Source organism: Cyprinodon tularosa, unplaced genomic scaffold (assembly GCF_016077235.1).
Source record: "Cyprinodon tularosa strain WSP-4 unplaced genomic scaffold, ASM1607723v1 ctg334, whole genome shotgun sequence".
Classification (NCBI taxonomy): Eukaryota; Metazoa; Chordata; class Actinopteri; order Cyprinodontiformes; family Cyprinodontidae; genus Cyprinodon; species Cyprinodon tularosa.
The window spans coordinates 130,613-148,773 of record NW_024039046.1 but is presented as its reverse complement, the minus strand read 5'-3'; the positions used below and the strand labels follow the sequence as shown (position 1 = coordinate 148,773).

At 40.3% G+C, this 18,161-nt stretch overlaps 1 protein-coding gene across 2 annotated transcripts in view; it reads right to left on the bottom strand.

Annotated features, from left to right (window-relative positions):
- The window catches only part of stxbp1b (syntaxin binding protein 1b), a 29,460-nt gene extending 11,836 nt beyond the window's left edge, over positions 1-17,624 (bottom strand). The window contains exons 1-8 of one of the 2 annotated variants that reach the window (XM_038294097.1): positions 17,490-17,624; positions 10,260-10,309; positions 10,098-10,179; positions 9,884-9,960; positions 9,687-9,765; positions 7,954-8,057; positions 2,620-2,768; positions 1,201-1,285 (exon numbers count right to left, since the gene is read on the bottom strand). In XM_038294097.1, coding sequence (XP_038150025.1) covers positions 1,201-1,285; positions 2,620-2,768; positions 7,954-8,057; positions 9,687-9,765; positions 9,884-9,960; positions 10,098-10,179; positions 10,260-10,309; positions 17,490-17,526 — 663 coding nt within the window. In that variant the 5' untranslated portion in view covers positions 17,527-17,624. The remainder of the gene's footprint in view (positions 1-1,200; positions 1,286-2,619; positions 2,769-7,953; positions 8,058-9,686; positions 9,766-9,883; positions 9,961-10,097; positions 10,180-10,259; positions 10,310-17,489) is intronic. The other variant, XM_038294096.1, reaches the window with a different exon arrangement.
- Between the last annotated feature and the right edge of the window lie 537 nt (positions 17,625-18,161).

Sequence of the window (18,161 nt, the reverse complement as noted above, 5' to 3'; positions counted from 1 at the left end):
GGTGATGCAGCTCTGGACCTGGGAGACCTAACTGTGGCTAAAGAGGGCAGGGAATCCTGGAGGTCAAACTGGATAGAAAAGGAAACCGTCCATAATGGTTCCAATTCTAAGGGAGTAAACAGTCGGTAGGAGATGATTCTAGTTTAGACAGGAGCTGAAGATGTGTCATTGGCTTCAAAGCAGCGGCTGACCAGGACATGGGACCCTTTAGATGATGGCCTAGGACACGGTGAGAGGAAATTAGGTCAAAAAGGCAGTCAGACTAGTGCAGGGTGGAGCTCCAGCTGTGCCATGGAAGTCAAAGCATTAGTAAAGGAGACCTGGGTTTGCTGTCACACCTGCAGCATGCTGGAGATGTGGAAAGGAGCCCGGCCTCTGGTCAAAGGTCATGTTTCATTTAAAGAAATCTGCAACCTGGATCCAAGTAGTTCTTCTTCTATCTCCTCCACCAGCAAGATCTCCAATTTCCCATCACTGTTACATTCAATAGCTGCCAGACGTACAAAACTTAAGAGATAACTTTACTAGGTTAGCAACTATATTTTATCACTTGTATTTGTAAAGAAATGCTCACTTGCATTGTGAAAAAAATCACAATACTTGGAATTTAAGATAATCATTCCTTTATGCACACTTAAAAAATGTTTGCTAAGTGTTGTAACTTTATTGTTTATTTACAGAATGCTGTTTGTGGATATCATTACAGACAAACGTTAAAGTTCATATAAAGAAGGGAAAAAAACAGTATTTTGAACTGTAATTCAGAACATTATGGAAGATTGGCACCTGATTTATGTAACAATATTAGAGACATTTAACGCTTGCTTTTTAAGTGCAATTGGATTCCATGGTGGGCTGCTCAGTGGGGCAGTGGGTAGCAAGAAGGTTCTGGGTTCGATTCCCGGTCTGGGGTCTTTTTGCATGGAGTTTGCATGTTCTCCCTGAGCATGTGTGGGTTCTCTCCAGGTACTCCGGGTTCCTCCCACAGTCCAAAAAGATGAATGTTAGGTTAATTGGCTTCTCTAGATTCTCTTTAGGTGTGAATGGTTGTATGCCCCGTTTGTCCTTTTCACAGCGCTGTTCCCTTGCAGCGAGAAGGTCCTAGGTTTGAATCCTGGAATAATACTAGCCAAAATGATCAACCAGCCCTTGCGTTGGTCTATCTCTACTCATTACTTGTGAAATGTCACCATAGCATACCTCTCCCATGGTTGGGTCATCAGCCTTGTATCCATCCAGTTTTTCCTGAAGCATCTGGGCGAGAACTGCACAGTCTTTGTACTCCCTGCCATGAAATAGAGACATTTTAATACCACATGTTCTCATTTGTCCGATTGTTTTTATAATGGGTGTGTGATGGACGCAGTTCAATAAACTGAGAGAGTAAACTGAGGATCAACATTGTCAGCTGGGCAAACATGGAGCCTCATAAAACTTCGGCAACATGTTGGAGTAGTTCCTGAGTGGGGTCCTAATATAGGTGCTTTTACTAGAACCGGGTTCTAAAGATGCTTTAAGGTTAATTTTGAGTAACAACTATTAAATAGAATTGATACTAAAGCCTTTTTCACTATTATTTTCAGTGGATGTAAATTGAAGCACAGATTATTATTCGTTTTTATTTCTAGAACCAAGACCAACCTTTTGGAGGGTTTCAGCTCTTTATGACTAAAACTGGAGGTAATGAAGATATGAAATAAATGTTCCACCTATTTTTTTTTTTCTTTGGTTAAAAATCTGAAGATGAGAACTGGAATCCTGTTTAGCCTGAGTTAACATGGAGGAGATAAGCTGCCTTTCATCAGGCAGTTAGGTCCACACTCAAAGGAACCTCCAGGTCAACAGCACTGCTCCTCAAGGGGATGGGTCAAAATGCAGAGTGAATTTCACCATTGTGGGTAATTAATAGCCTGGGTGCCATTCCGAACTTAGTCCCGCCCACAAGGTTTGAGGTCGGGAAGTTCGGTCTGGCATTGCTCCATAGTAGCGCGAGTATGATCGCCCACCCTCTGGCGATCCAATCAAATTGTCAGGGCGGGCTTTATACGATGATGGACAGATGATCAACAGTAACGTAATCAACCACGTGACCAAAGCGCGCTTGGGTGACAACAACAATGGCTGCCGCCGGAGAGTTGAGGTGAGTAGATTCTGCTATTAGATCTGTTCTAGAAGATATCGACAGCAAATTAATTTTAAAAGAGTAATAGAGAAACGCGATCAAGGCTCATGTTCTTATTCTAGGCGTGCAACTGCACGCTTTGAGTTTTGTTGACAACAACTATGTGTCGTTTAACATACGTCACGCACTCAGTTGCTCTTATTGGTTGTAGGTCTATCCAATTGAGTGCAGAGGCATTTTTTTTCCCGGTTCGTTCAAAACACGCCCCATAATCACAGCTCTATGGAGCAGTATCAGACTCATATTCTGACTAGAATTGAGTCGGACTACGTCAGGCTAGGTAATTAAAGGTCCTTTTACCTAAATACATAATGATTGCCTGTTTTTCCCTACAATTTGTTTTAAAAGTGAAGATTCTACCTTCACTGAGAGCTAAACTCCTAGTTTTCATCACAACACTGTGAGGAGTAGCCAAAGACAAGTAGCTCTTGTCTCACCCTCTGTATCGGACTCCAGGGTACTCCTTCAGTGTTGCACACAGGGTGGCTATCTGTTCAGCACAGCGCTCCAACATGTTGTTCTTCACATCAGCTTTGAAGGGGCTGTAGAAGTCCTGAAAGGCATCCGCTTTATCCAGGGAGAAGACCTGAAGACAAGAACAGATGGTTACAGTGGCTGTAATGCTATGTGGACCAATCAGCACCGGACCTAATCAGAAAATGGGTGAGCAGATTGCAAGGATGGAAAGAAGGAATTGCACCAAAGCCCTACAAAAAAGATTTGGACTTGTTTATAGATGTTGGAGATCGACCTGTTTTTCAGTGTAGTCCTGTTTCTCTGACTGTGACTAAATGGATGTGCTCTCTTCATCCTCTGACATGGGAGCTGGCTCAGAGCTCGTCTGTGTTAGGTTTATTCAATGATGATTTTAAAACGTATGTGTGCTTATAAAACATTTGAGCAAGGGGATGCTCCACTCCTGTCTCATGATTCAGTCAGGAGACCATCCTGCCTTGTCATTCTGATGGAGCCTTCTGTCTTTGTGAACTGATCAATTGCTCTGTCAGAACAATACTCTGTTTGTAACCATGTGTCATGTTCTGTTAATAAAATGCTCTGCGGAGGAGGTCCAGTGGGAGACAGTGTGTTTGAGTCTGGGTTTCAACTGTCTCTCCTTTGTGCAGAAATTGTATCCATTACTGTGTATTTCAGTTCTTCTTTTGCAAACCTACATTTATGAACCCGACAGTCTGCCTGGCTGTGTGTTTCCTGGACAGGGCCACCTTTTACAATTACCTTTTGTATCTCTGCTTCTGTCTCTTTGAACCCCAGTCGGCCTCAGCAGATGGCCGCTCACACTGAGCCTGTTTCTGCTGGAGGTTTCTTTCTGTTAAAATGGAGTTTTTCCTCTCCACTGTCGCTACAAGCATGCTTAGTATGAGGGGATTGTCTTCGAGTCAATGAGTTGATGCAATTAACTTTAAATCAATTTGACTGAATGATCTGTTGAACTGTAAGATGCCTTGAGATGACATGTGTTGTGAATTGGCACTATAGAAATAAACTGAATTGAACTGAATTGAATCTCAGGCATAAGCTGACAAAAAGAATTAAGACTTTCTGTTGACTTTTGTTCTATTAAAGTTTACCTCATGAACCAAAAGGGACCAGGACACCAATAAAGGTTCCCAACTGTCACTGCCATATTTTCTTTTTGATCTGATCAGTTATCACCCAATATGGACCCATCATTTAATCGCTCTTTTCTTTAAGTGCTAATAGCATGGTCCTTGCATTTTTTCTGCGTGTGTTCTTTTAAAACTATGTTTCATTTTATTTTATGACACTTCTATTTTAATTCCTTTCCCCCAAAGATGAGTTGAGATCGGCACCAGGGGACCCAAGAGGATTTAAACAGCACAGAAAACACAGTCTTCATTTGACTTGCTACATTTAAACCCACCAGGCTTGTTTAGTATTCAGTTTATTTGATAACCAACATATTTTTGAAAATTTCCCTGAAGTTATTTGATGCAAAAAGAAAAAGGAATACAGACACACTGTTTCAGGTTTAACACATTGTGGATAACCCAGAGCGTCCTCTTTAGAAGACTATTCAACCATCACCTAATGACAATTTCCTGGCTTTAACGAGTGCTCTCATTGGTTGCGTAGTATGATTGCTGCTCTGTAAAGCCAAAAAGATAAAAGGATTAGAGCGAAGTGGTGGGGGGAATCCTCCCTGGATTAAACTACAGTAAAGAGAAACCGATCCAACAGAAAGCTCCCTGCCTCCTTCAACAACCTGAGTGATCCACTGGATCAGAGGAAATTAGTCCAGAAATTAAGTTCTGATTAAAAAGTTGGAATGAAGCTGGTAGTAACATGCACCATCTGATAACATTCAAGCTGCTCATCTTTGGGCTGATCTGATTTAACAGAATTTCACTTGCTGCTACAAACCTTGTGCTGCAAATGTTGAACAAGGTTGACAAAAAATGGAGCGTAGGCGGGAGTTTAAGTAAATAAACTGATTACTTACCCTCATCTGCTACCCAAAGCACAGGCAGTGTTTGGGCTATGTCTAATTTCTATTCAGATGACCCCGATTCAACCCACCTCCAGCCCCTCCTCCACCATCGAAGCTAAAGCTTCATCAGTGTCATTCCTCTTGGACTCTTTCTGCGTTCCCTGTCTCATCATAACCGATCCGGCAGAGTACCGCCATGTTGAGCCTCGTTTTGCAAGAGGTTTCTTCCCTATGGAGAGTTTTTCCTCTACACTGTCGCTTCATGCTTGCTCATCATGGACAGGTTCTTTCAACCTGTGTTATCCAAGCTGGACTTCCATCTTCCAGGTCCCTGAGTGAAGCTCTAGTATCAGCTCATGCATGCCACTGGATCTCCCCATAAAGCTCAGCAGACCGTCTCGCTAACCAGCAGTCTACAGACCGACCAACATCATATCCATGCCACCACCAGTTTCAGGCCTGGGGTGAAACATCCCTGTTCTTTACTCCTGCCCATGCATATCAAACAAAATTAAGTGCTAATGTTTCCTGCCAAGGTTTGAGTGCCATAGACTAAAGTAATTTTATCAATAAAATTCTTCTAATTGTCTTTTTCTTTCCCAGTGAGTTTGTAAAAGCTGAGTGTATTCCTTCTGCACCTGCAGCCTTCTGCAGGGTTTCTGAAGCTCTCTGTGAAATCTAAACATGTATTTGATTTGTCTTGGATTTCTGGTTTAGCTGAAATTATGTTCTTCCTCCTTCAGCCACACTTACTGTAAATTCCAATAACTTAGTTATGCAGCTTGAGCTGTCTCTATTTCTGTCTTTCTACACAGGTCCTATTGTACTTTCATAAAACTCAGTATAATACTTTGTTAGCAGAGGATCTTTAGACACTGTTGTAAAACTGTGGTTCTGTTTTGTTTTTTTGTCTCAATTACACAGCAGGTTAAAAACATCTGTTTTGAATGAATGTCTTCACAAGTAATAACCCCCCAAACAACCAGAAGTCATTTAGACCTTGGTTTTTAGGCTAAATCTGGTCGGTCCATCATAGTCTTGATTTAGTCCAGAAATACTTCTTTAAATTTGGCTGTGTTTGGTCGGTTTTATTTGTCCCGCTTTAGTCCAAAAAAAAGACAAAAAAATGAAAAATCACTGACGTCTTTTCAGTCAAATTTTGCTCGATGGGAAATGTTTATTTCCTGCAAAAATTATTAATTATTTTAACCACACTATAAGGCAATGAGTAAAAATTCAATAATCATAAAGAAATGACCATTTGCTTTAAAACTTGTACAGCATTAAAAAGTTTCAAAGAAGTAAATTACAGGAAAATTTAAAGAAGATATAGGAAGCAGCTCATTATCATCTTCACAGCTGAAATAATACTTCAACAACTTCCACAAGTCCCAGTTGAGTTGAAAAGGAGGCACCAAGCATGCAGAGCAGGAACAAGAAGAGAGAGGAGGAGGAACTTCAAGCAATCTCTTCCATCAGTCATTTTGGACAATATTTGATCTTTAGGAAACATGTTAGAAGATACAAGCTCTTTTAAGGTCCCAACCAAAGGCATCCATTATTTGTTCTAGGTTGTGTCCCTCTCTTCTTGTCCCTTTTCTTATTGTTTTCCTCTCTATGTTTTGTACTCAGCTGACTTTTCATGCTGTCTCTAAAGGAATGAAAGATTTTTTCCAAGCACTAAGCTCACTTAGCTGATTGCTCCTTCCTGTACTTCCAAAAAGGCAAAAGTAAATAACCCAGTCCTTCTTTTCACTGTAGACAAGCCATGATCTGCTTATCTGTTCTCCATTTTTCATTTGGATGAAATAATAGCTGCATGAATCATGACAGCAGACAAGATAGAGGAGAGCAGGAGGTGGGGTTACCAATCTACCTGCTCTGGAGAGCAGAGTTTGCTGCTTTTAAATGTTGTCTCCAAAGTCTCCAGTAGCAGAAAAGGGTTGCTACATTTGGCATTAGGCGCTTTTTTGAAATAAAAGTGCTAGAGGAGTCTGAAAAAGTCGGTAATACGTAATGATCTGCCTAAAGGTAAATCCCCTCCTGATTGAAAATTGGCTACAGGATCATGTCCCTCACTACAAAGGCTCTCCGTTAGGCCTTCTAAAATTACGGATAATTATCAAAGAAGATTGGAAAAACCAAGAGAGATGGGTTGGCAGTGCTTATGAACAACAGATGAACAGAACAACTGAGCAGATAACCTGTTACGTTAATTTTTATTCTCTGGAGCCAAAATATTTAACTGGGGTAACATCAACAACTGCGGGCAACAGCAACAAATGACTTGAGATCAACAACTTAAAACATAGGAAGGCCAGTTTTATTCTAGGAACTCCTCTAGTACCTCTTGAGATGATTTCACAGAAAAAGAAGTCTTCATAAAATGAATAATATTATGGATAACCACGAGCATCCCCTTAGCAGACTACAACAAGTATTCCGTCAAAAGCTTCTCCTGATCCGGTGCAAGACAGATGGCTAGAGGAGATCCTTTCTGTCTACAGCGATTAACATCAACAACAGCTCATGAAAATTAAACACTATACATTGCTACATTCATTTCCTTTTGAGAAAAAATCTGTTCAATACAGTTTATTTCTATAGCATCAATTCACAACACATGTCATCTCAAGGCACTTTCCAGTTCAACCAGATCATTCAGTCAAATTGATTCAAAGTTTTCTATCTAAGGAAAACCAGCTGATTGCATCGACTCATTGACTCAAATACAATCCCTCATACTAAGCATGCTTGTAGCGACAGTGGAGAGGAAAAACTCCCTTTTAATAGGAAGAAACCTCCGGCAGAAACAGGCTCAGTGTGAGCGGCCATGCGAGGCCAACTGGGGTTCAAGGAGACAGAAGTAGAGACACAAAAAGCAGCTGTAAAAGGCGGCCCCGTCCTGGAAACACACAGCTGGGCAGACGCGCTCCGAGCCAGCTCCCATGTCAGAAAATGAAGAGAGCACATCCAGGCAGGCACAGTCAGAGAAACAGGACCACACTGAAAAACAGGCTGATCTCCAACATCTATAAACAAAGGTGTTGATGGCAGCAGCACAGCTGATATTTCTCTCCAGGATGGAGTCATAGCTAAACAGGAACAGACGAAGTTTTTTAAGTGAATTGAATTTATTTTAATATCTGACCCAGCGAAGAAATATTGTCACTAATAAAATATTAAAAGCACGATAAATGTTCTGTCAACATGCAGTATGAAGCCAAACAGCCCTGTCTGTCACTAACTATGCTGTAGAAGATTTTCCCTCTTATCCCAGGGTGGGGGTGGGTTGTCTTACCTGGGACTCATAGGGCAGGAAGGCTAAGTGGATCTCAGTCAAGGCCTTCATGGCTTTGGAGGCGCGAGATTTGGTCAGCAGTCCAAACAGGGAGTCTGGGATTGCTGCAAAGAACCATTTATCAACCAGTTATTCAGAGAAAGCAAGCTTATTTTAACTGCATATTTATTCTATTCTACTGTATTTAAGGAAGTTATAGTTGGGCTGAAATACTTTGAGAATGAATGCAGATAAATATGATATAGAGTAAATAATTCCATAATTTCTGCTTAGAACTGTGACTGTCTTAAAGTTGGGGAGGATTATGGATTAATTAGAAAGAAATCCACCAAAGTATAACAGACTGGATCATCTCGTATGGTCAGATAATTCTGAGGGCCTCCCATCCCTACATGGGTTTGTATATGGCAGATCTTTTAACAAAAGGGGCGAACAGATTTTTTCAGTAAACTGTAAACTGAAATAATATGTTCACCCTTTAATTTTTGCAAATAAAGAGTAAATATGACCAAATCCACAGGATTTGTTGTTGGTGGTGAGGGGAATAAGCACAGTTAAAGACCTGCAGGTACATTTACTTCTTCCCATGTTATGGAGGGGAACAGATTATTTCAGTAAACTGAATCATCCATTCTCGCCTCTACTCCTCCCATATATTTGGGAAATAAAGAGCAACTGTTTCCAATTTCTCTAAAATTGATATGTGTGATATGTTATACTAGAAATGTCCTTAATCCAGTAATATTTCATATTTTACATTAGAAGGGGATTGACCAGAAATTCTAATTTGTGTGCCCTTCTATCAGCCAGTTTTCATCCTCTTATATCAGCAATAAAAAATACACTACGTGTTGGAAATCTGTTTGGTGACTGATGTTTATTTCTGTCAGGCTGAAGGGACAAAAGTTGGAGAAATACCGATTCTCTTGGCGTTTAAAAAAACAACAAAAAAACAGCTTAAGAAGACCTCGTTAATGTATTTATTTTACAAATTTGTAAAAAGAGCAACCGATTAAACTGTATGTTACAAATTTGACATGATTATATGAGCTGTTTTCACCGAAAAATGATCAGTAGCACCTTGAAAATGGTCAGATCCGCCTCTCTGGCTGCAATGCGCGCTCCCGACACAGGGGGAACAGATTTTCACAGGGAAACAGAATTTCGCACAAGACCAGCATCATTCAGTTTGCTTTTCAGAGACCTCAAGCTGATGTGTACACCATGTAAACATGACATCATGTCTACGATTACAGCGTTTGAGTGACCCTCATTAAAATAATGTATGCACTGCTGCAGCATATCTGGTTCTTCCGTCTGTTCTGTACCATTTAAAAACTCCAAGGACCGACCACAGGAAAAACAAAACCGCGTTAAACTGCTCATATAAGTGCCGCAGAACGGGCAAAACGCAACTCGATTAGCTTCCATCTTGGGTCATCATGAACGCTCCGGTTATCACTTCCGGGTAAGCTTCGAGGACAGTCCCTCCCTTTCCGTCGCATTTTGTCAGTTGTAAAAGTGTTTTCTGAAAAGTAAATTTGTTTTATTATTTGTAAAAGTGTTTTGTTTGTTGAAAATTTGTTTTCTCAAATGTAAAGTTGTTTCAAGATTTGTAAAAGTGTTTCAGATTTTGTATTGTTGGTTTGCACTTCCGGCCACCATACTTTCAGCTGTTGGTACCGCATGTTCTGACCTGAACAAAGCCTGGAGTGTTGGTGAAATTCACTCACTGTCAGTGAAGAAGACGTGGGCTGCTCGGTACCTCGGTGCCTGGGGGTCCCTGAAGTCTTCAATAAGACCCTCGACAGACTGAAGCAACAGAGAGAATGTGTTGGTGGGGGCCAAGGAAGACATTGGTGAAATGGGGGGTTACTTACAAACAAAGATTTCTGTTTATTCATCAATGGACCAGTTCTGCTTTACTGACCTCATCTGAAGGTGTGATCAGGTAGATGGCCTCCATGGTGGGCAGAGGCTCCCGCCTCTTGGTTATGTCTTCAACGACTGCAGAGCAGAGCAGGAATGCTTTTTACTCAGAACACATTATCGTTCAAACGTTCGTTTAAACTGAATACAGATTGAACAGCTCAAATGAAATAAGAGGCAGTTAAAGGGAGTCAGATGGAGGTGGTCTCACTTACTGGTGATCCCCTCTGACATGATGTCAGTCATCTTACAGCAGGAGGAGACCATCCTCATGCTCAGCTTATCCACCACCAGCACCTACATGAAAGAGAAGGTCAGCAATTGGTCAGACTGAACAACAGCCTCTACAGGAAATGTAGAAGGAAAAGTTCCACTACCTTCCATTTTCCTTTCTCTCTTGCCTTTTTGATCACATTGTTCATTATCTCTGGAAGGTTAAAGAGTTCAAAGGTCAAACAAGCAGCAGCAAATGAACATTAAACCATTAAGGCATCATTGGATGCATCATTTAAAAACACTTTAGCAGCTTGGTCCACCAAAAGGTGAGCCTCTGGATGAGATGATAAAACTAGAAGAAATGGATCACAGCATTAGTTAGCATCTTTTGATTCCTAAAATATTAGACCCACATTTAACGAATTCAACCCACCCTAACCCTACCATCCCCACATAGACCTTCGATCATTAATAATGCATTATATATTTTAGTGGTTAAGTCAGTAAACTGAAACTGGAGATTAAATGAAAACCTAAAGATCTGCAGACGGGTCATAACCAGGAGTACTACAACAGGACTACTGCAGGAATACAGCAGTATAACAACAGGACCACATCAGTACTACAGCAAGACTACAGCTGTTCTTCAGCAGAACTACAGCAGCATGACAGCAGTATTGCAACAGTAAAACAAAAGGACAACAGCAATACTTTAATAGAACTACAACAGGACTACTGCAGGAATACAGGAGACTACAGCCGGACTACAAAAGGAATTCAGCAGTACTGTAACATGACTACACCAGGCCTAGCAAGACTACAGGAGTTCAAAAGTAGGTCTACTGCTTGTCTACAGAAGTATTACAACAGGACAAGAGCAGTATTACAGCAAGACTACAGCAGTTATTCAGCAGTACTACAACAAGAATAGAGCAGTTCTCCAGGAGGAGCTGAGCAGTGCTACAACATAACAACAGGAATACAGCAGTACTAAGCTGAACTATAACTGGATTACAACAGTTTTTCAACAGCACTACAGCAGTAATATATTAGTACTTTAAACTAACTTTTACCCAATTCAATTCAGTTCTGCTCTGGTTAAGGTTTCTGACATAGAAAGCTATACTTGGTTTATCACCATGGTAACGTGCATCATCTGGAGGCATCAGGGTCCAGAGACACAACACAGATTAAGCTTTTACATTTCTCTACCCTCACCAAGACAGCATAATCATTGCTTTAGGTGTCATCTAGAAGGACAAAGACATTCCAGCTGTCTGGCTCATGGATAGAAGAGGTTGACCTAAGGTCAAGATGCTTCAGGTGTCATCCGCTCTCTGCCTTCAGCTGTGGTTTGGACACAGCTCACCAAAGGAGAGACAAAGTGAGCCCAAACTCATCCTGTAAGCATCTGCAAGCGAACCAAGTTTGGTCGGGTCAAGAGGTCGTACTTAAGGATTGTTGGACATATAAAGTGTTTATTTCTATTTAATTTGTCCTTCTTTCAAAACAAATGAGAAAAAAATGTGGATACCAGCAGCCAAAGAGAAATAATCTAGAAGCAATTCAGGGGGATTAGTTTAGACCTCAGTCCGCAGGGTCAGAAGAAAAGTTCTGTCTCCTTCCATCTTTGGAGCGGTTCAGTAGGATAAACAGCCAATGGGCCCAGATCTCAGCCCTTCAGAAACACCAGGAACCTGTTAGGGATGAAATGATGCTAAAGTCCTAAAACTGGTCTAGTTCTGTCTTTAACCTTTATAATGGACTTTAAAATATCCAGGCTGCACTAGAGCAAGGTCACACAGAACTCTTCATTCATTAGAAGTTGAAGTTCTTTTCTGGTTCTTGGTGTTATTGGTGGTCAAGACAGGTCAAGAAGAACCAGAGGTTTGTTACAATTCCAACCCAGCGTACAAGTGGACCAAGGTGGACCAAGCCTTCTGTCTCCACCATGACTCATGGTGGTAGCATCATGGTATGGGAAAGGTTGTCTTCAGCTGGGACAGATGGGATCTCAGTCCTATAGTCAAAGTTTGGGTTCTTCTCATCTAGGTGTTCTGGTTCTTATGTTTTAAATTATTCTTTGTTTATTTTTAGGTCTGTTTTTTCACAGTGTTTAGTTTTGGGTTATCTGTCTTTATCGGGTATTCTTCTGTGTCTTCTGCTGTTTTCAAACCTTTGTGTCAAGAATCCGTTTCCCTTCGACCCATCTTGTCTAGTTCTGTTGTTGCTGTTATCTGTAGCATTTTAAAGCTGGAGGCATAGGTGGATTTTCAGCCCTGCAGCTTTGCTGTCTTTGGATGCTGGTGGACTTTAGTTTATTGTGTCAGTGGTCGACATTGTTTACGAAATCTTGCTCTTTGGTCCAATTCAACAAACCACAGACGATGATAGAATACAAACTGAGCTACATTCAGAACAATCCTTGAGTAGAAGCTACCAATGAGTTGGGTGGAGTTTCATTTTCTAGGAGAACCAAAACACCCCTGAGAAGATGATAATTTGGGTCAGAGGATACTCATCTCTCAGAAATCCAGTTCCATCCAATCTGGCTGACATCAGTGAAGGTAGTTCTACCAAGTTCTGACCCAAGGGACTGGATTACAATGAACATTTCTCATTTTTCAGACACCAGTTGTTTATAAAATTGAAAACATTAAAGGGGTCATAGAATGGTTCTATAGGGTATCTGGTCCTTAAGGTCTCTGAATAGGGTGTGTAACATCGGTTGGGCTGAAAATGGCATAGTTGCTGTTCTATGAGCCCTAATGCAAGCCTGGTTAAAAGCCCTAGAATGAAACGACAGGTTTTCTTCCTTTTATGGTATGATCATGAATATTTAGATGACTGGTTGGTTTACAATGAGCGAAGCTGCTGAGCCAAGACGCATCATAGCAACAAGCACTCACTCACTTAAAACATTAAATTGTTGATATGGTAGGGTGACCATACGTCCTCTTTTGCCCAGACATTTCCTACTTTTCATACCTAAAAAAGGGGGAATTTTAAATTCATCATGGATTATGGTTGACCACAGTGCAGCATGTAGTCGAAACACACCGGGCACTGGAACCTAGCCCTCCGGGTGAGGACAGGCAGCTCATGGCACTTTGCTGAGGTCCAGTCCAGTCAGAGGCCCAGTAGGCTGGTCTGTATGTCAATTTCAGAGCTGGACAAAAGTACAGGCCAGAACCAAATAAGGCAACATCCCCGAGTTTACATCAACTTGGCGCTTCGTTTGGATTCGCCCGTTTTATGGTGGAAGTTTAGAATTGGGAGATTTGCAGAGAAAGGAGGTGTCAATGGGGTTTGAACTTCTCTGTACGTCCGTTTCACCCACTGAACTATCATTCACCTATGACAATGGAAACTCGGTTAAAATCCAAATCCCAGTTGTAGATTTCTTAGTGCTGCAGGAGAGACAGCATGGTTCATCACAGCAATGGTGATCAGAAACCTGCTTGTGAATGGCTGATCGAACCAGTTAGATCAGATATTTTATTCAGGGGTCAATATGGCCACATGTCCTAAGTTCCTCCACAGCAGCTGGGAGGCCAGAAGCAGTTCCAACTGTTGCAGCCTTCCACTCTAAGGTGGAAGGTCTTCCCCCAGTAGGAGACGACTGTCCAATCTTTGTCCAAGGGGGAGGGACAGACCCACTGCAATCACCCCACTAATCTGCTCCCAATCCTCTTACCGTTGCCTGATTCTATTTCTGTCCTGTTTCTGTGTCAGTGGGTGTGACGTCACATGTAAACAGCAGCATTATTCTAGCTCAGATACACACTGGTAGAAACGCGGAGAGACTAGAAAGACGATTCTGGACAGTTATTCAAATGATATATTGGTAATGTCAAAGGTTTAAAGAATAATCCATGCTGAGATTATCCTTAATTTACATCATTCATAATTTATTAATTTTTCAAACTTATTTATAATAAATAATGTTATCTAATATTTGAAGCTGCTCAATTTATCCACCCTGCTTCATGTTACGCACATAATTTCCGTAGATAATTGTGAATAAGAAAAGTATTTTTAGTGTTTGTAGAATAATGAGACTGAATGTGAAGAAACAAAAGTATTTCTTCCAAACCCTGTCCTTTCTGACCTCGTTTTAGTAACCTTCAAACTTGATTTAAATGAGTTCTCCTCTGCAAATGTTAAAATGTTTCATTTTAGTAAATATTGATCTGATAAAGCGCCTATAAAATGTAAAGAATTTATACTCTTTTTTTTTTATCTCCTCTGTATCACAGTACAACACTTCAGCCACTTAATGTATTCCCCTGGATTACTTCCTTTCTATCCTTCGCACTAGAAAACACAAACCCATTTGAAAAAGAAATCAATTATTCATAGGAAGATAAGAATAATCCTAGGTATCTTTTTAAGACAGTTGCCAAACTCACAAAGAGCCATAGTTCTGTTAAACCCTCCAACTGTCTGTCAAATATAAGATCATTGGCCTAGCCCTCTATATAATTAGATCATCTCTGGAAGGTGAGGCATCATTGGAAGTAACTATAGAACCTGAACTGCAGTGTGTTTTGATCCAGCTGAACTTTCAGAGTAAAATTATTGGTTTAATTTGAGCCTAGATCTGGTTCCTTTCGAGTCATTTTAATAAATATTCCCTCCAATTTTAGATGTGATTAATCTTTTCCTAATGCAGGGATACAGAGCACAGCTTTTTGAGGTAGTTGAGGTAGCCGCTCACACTGAGCCTGGATCTGCTGGAGGTTTGTTTCTGTTAGGGAGTTTTTCCTCCCCTCTGTCACTCCATGCATGCTTTGTGTCAGGAATTGCTGTAAAGTCAATGGCACAATGCAATCGAATGGCTATCGTCCCAACAATCTAATGCAAGAGTAATGGTTCCAGCAAAGTCAGCAGGTTTTCCTGAGATAGAAAACATTCAATCAACCCGTCTAGATGATTAGAATTGCTTCTGTAAAGTAAGGATGTCCTCATCTGATATTGATGTTGAATATTAGCCGGAATATTGTATAAGAATATCTATTAAACTGCATCAAAATCTAGGATATGAACAAGCTAATAGAAACACTTCACTTCTGTCATTAGTAATTTGCACTACCAGCGTGTGGAACGTTTATAATCCTTTTTAATAGGATATGACTCAATGATCTACTGTATTTGCACCATATTTAGTTTGCAATGCACTGAACTTTTTCATATTAGTGCCCTTTTGCACCATTGATTAGATTGTTTTCGTTTTTTCTGACATTGTTACATTATGATCAATGCTGCACTTTATATTGGTAAAGTTTATCTTACTACAACTGCAACATCATTACATTTTTGTAAGCTGTATGCAATGAAATTAATTTAGTATACACTCTGTGCATACAAAATGACAATAAAACTTGTCTAAATAATAAAAAAAAGTTGTAATATTGTTTTGAAGTATCAGTCTTACCTGAATGAAAGATTCTGGCTACTTTGGAAACCTGAAGGTTCTTTTGAAAAAGCAAAGCAACCTCTCAATGAACACATCTAGCATTTATGTTGAAGTGAGACCTCCTGTTTGTAGTCAAGTTTATTTTCAGGGATTTACCATATTTATCAGATTTTGCCGATTTTTTATTTTTGTCAAACTGATGCAAACATTTTCACAAACTAAACCAGACCTATGATCCATCAGTTAGTATTAGAGTCATATTTTTACCAAAAACAGTTTAAAAATGTTTGGATGAAAAATGATGACGTCCATCTGTGCAACAATCTGTTCAAGTCCAACTATGGGGGAACTCTTGCTCCCCCTGGTGCTCAGAGGACAGAAATGTCTGATGAGCACAGTGTCATGAAATGAACCCAGCAGACCCAAACAGGCCAAGGCTGCCTTCTCTGAGGACAGTGAAACCTACAAGCTTCCTGACAGCCTTCTGCAGAAATCAGGTACCGGTTCTGCTTATCAGGTTCTCCAGATGAAAACATGGCAAATGATAAGCCCTGCAGAAAAAGGTGATGGGACCCAGGCTGGCAGATGGGAGTGCCAGAATTTGTTTCAGAAGAACCCCAGTAAGAGATCCTCAGAGCCCTTCTGCGCAAATATTCAACCAGTGTTACCACAATATCAGAACTAAAACCAACGGACTGCTTTACAGCATTCTGCCACTGGGTGGAAAAAGCTGAAGGAGAAGAAACTTTACTGGATCACTCCTAGCTTTTTTAATTTAGCTTTTATTTGTTTCTTATTTATCTATTTATCTACATTTTTTTCTGACAGAAACATCTTCTGGATAATTAAAAATCGAAACTTTACATCATTCTGTCTCCATTTTCCCATTGTGCAGAATCTGTTAGTTCAATCTCTAACGTTCTGCTCTCTCTGCTTTTTCTCTTAGTAGCTTCATCTGGTCTGTTCCTGTTTGGCTGTGACTCCATCCTGGAGGGAAATATCAGCTGTGCTGCTGCCACCAACACCTTTGTTTATAGATGTTTGAGCTCAGCCTATTTTTCAGTGTAGTCCAGTGTAGCAGATGGCCGCTCACACTGAGCCTGGTTCTGCTGGAGGTTTCTTCCTGTTAAAAGGGAGTTTTTCCTCTCCACTGTCGCTACAAGCATGCTTAGTGTGAGTGATTGCCTTCGAGTCAATGAGTCAATGCAATCAACTGGTTTTCCTTAGATAGAAAACTTTTAATCAATTTGACTGGATGATTTGGTTGAACTGTAAAGTGCCGTGAGATGACATATGTTGTGAATTGACGCTATAGAAATAAACTGAATTTAATTTTATTTAATTGTTTCATGCTACTCAGGACAACTTAAATGAATCATTTGAAACCAAAAGTTTGCTTCCATCTGGGAGTTAAATCTGCTGCTATCAGCTGATGTCTCATCATCCTGACCACAAAGTCCTGACCATTAGTCACAACATATTTTTAAAACATTTTTAAAAGAATGAGCACAAATCTGTGTGCAAAATGAGACAGAAGGACTTTTTAAATCTGCTTTCGCGTTTGGAAGAATCTGTTCTCCTCTCCCTCTGTCAAGCAGTTAATCCCACAGACACAGATTAAGGACCCGGGATTTACACCGTCCAAGGTCTCCATGTTTTATTCTCAGAAAAAACAGCAAAATAAAAGCTTCAGAAAGGCTGTGGTCCAATAAAACACAGATAAACTGGTTAGAATTGGCCGGATGGTGTCAGAGTGAACAGTTTAGGACAATTCCAGAGCAGAAATCTGCCAATAGATGACAAATTATCAACAATAGTCCCAATAATCCACACTTCTGGACTATATGCAGGCGCGCCTCACACACTGAGCAGAACCATCTACTGAACTTTGCTCCACAGAATTTCACACATTTCTCTTCTTCAGTCACAGTAACCTTCTCCTGAAATGAAAATAGATAAAAACTGTCCTTACTTTCCCCAGCGATGGCTTTCAGTCCCAGCGGAGCCATGGTGCGTCCTTTACGCAGTGCGCGCGCCTCAGACTGCGCTGCGCTTATCGAGAACAACAGGCTTCCGGTCCAAAATAAAAGCCTGTTATTCTATCTGTCTGGACACATTTATTTGAAAACTAAAGGATCGACGCTTCTGATGGTTTCTGTCATCGACACACCTGGAACTGTTTGATCTGTTAAAGTGGAAACAGACTGACTTCACTGCCTTCAGGTTCCTCTTCTAATACTAAAGGAAGTTCTAATGAGGATGTGCGCTGGAACAGACACGGTTACTGGTTATTTGGATCTATTTTTTTTCTTTACAAACTGTGTTTTACTAATTATTTAAAAATAATAAGGTGATTCAGCTTAGATAGGATCCCAGTTTTCATCTGCTATTTTTTTTTTTTTCAAAACAAATTAAGAAAAATACTCTAATTTTTACAGCTGAATTTATCAGTTTTTCTTGAGTTATAATTCTGATTTTATAGAAAAAGGTTATTTTAACTTAAATTAGGTCAAACATATGTAACATTCCTAAATTCTGATTGTATATTGACCTAAAAAGACATTGAATTTTATTTAAACTTGATTGAATAGAAATTTCACTTCATGCAGCTACTTATAATGTATTTGAATCCCTTGCCCTGTTT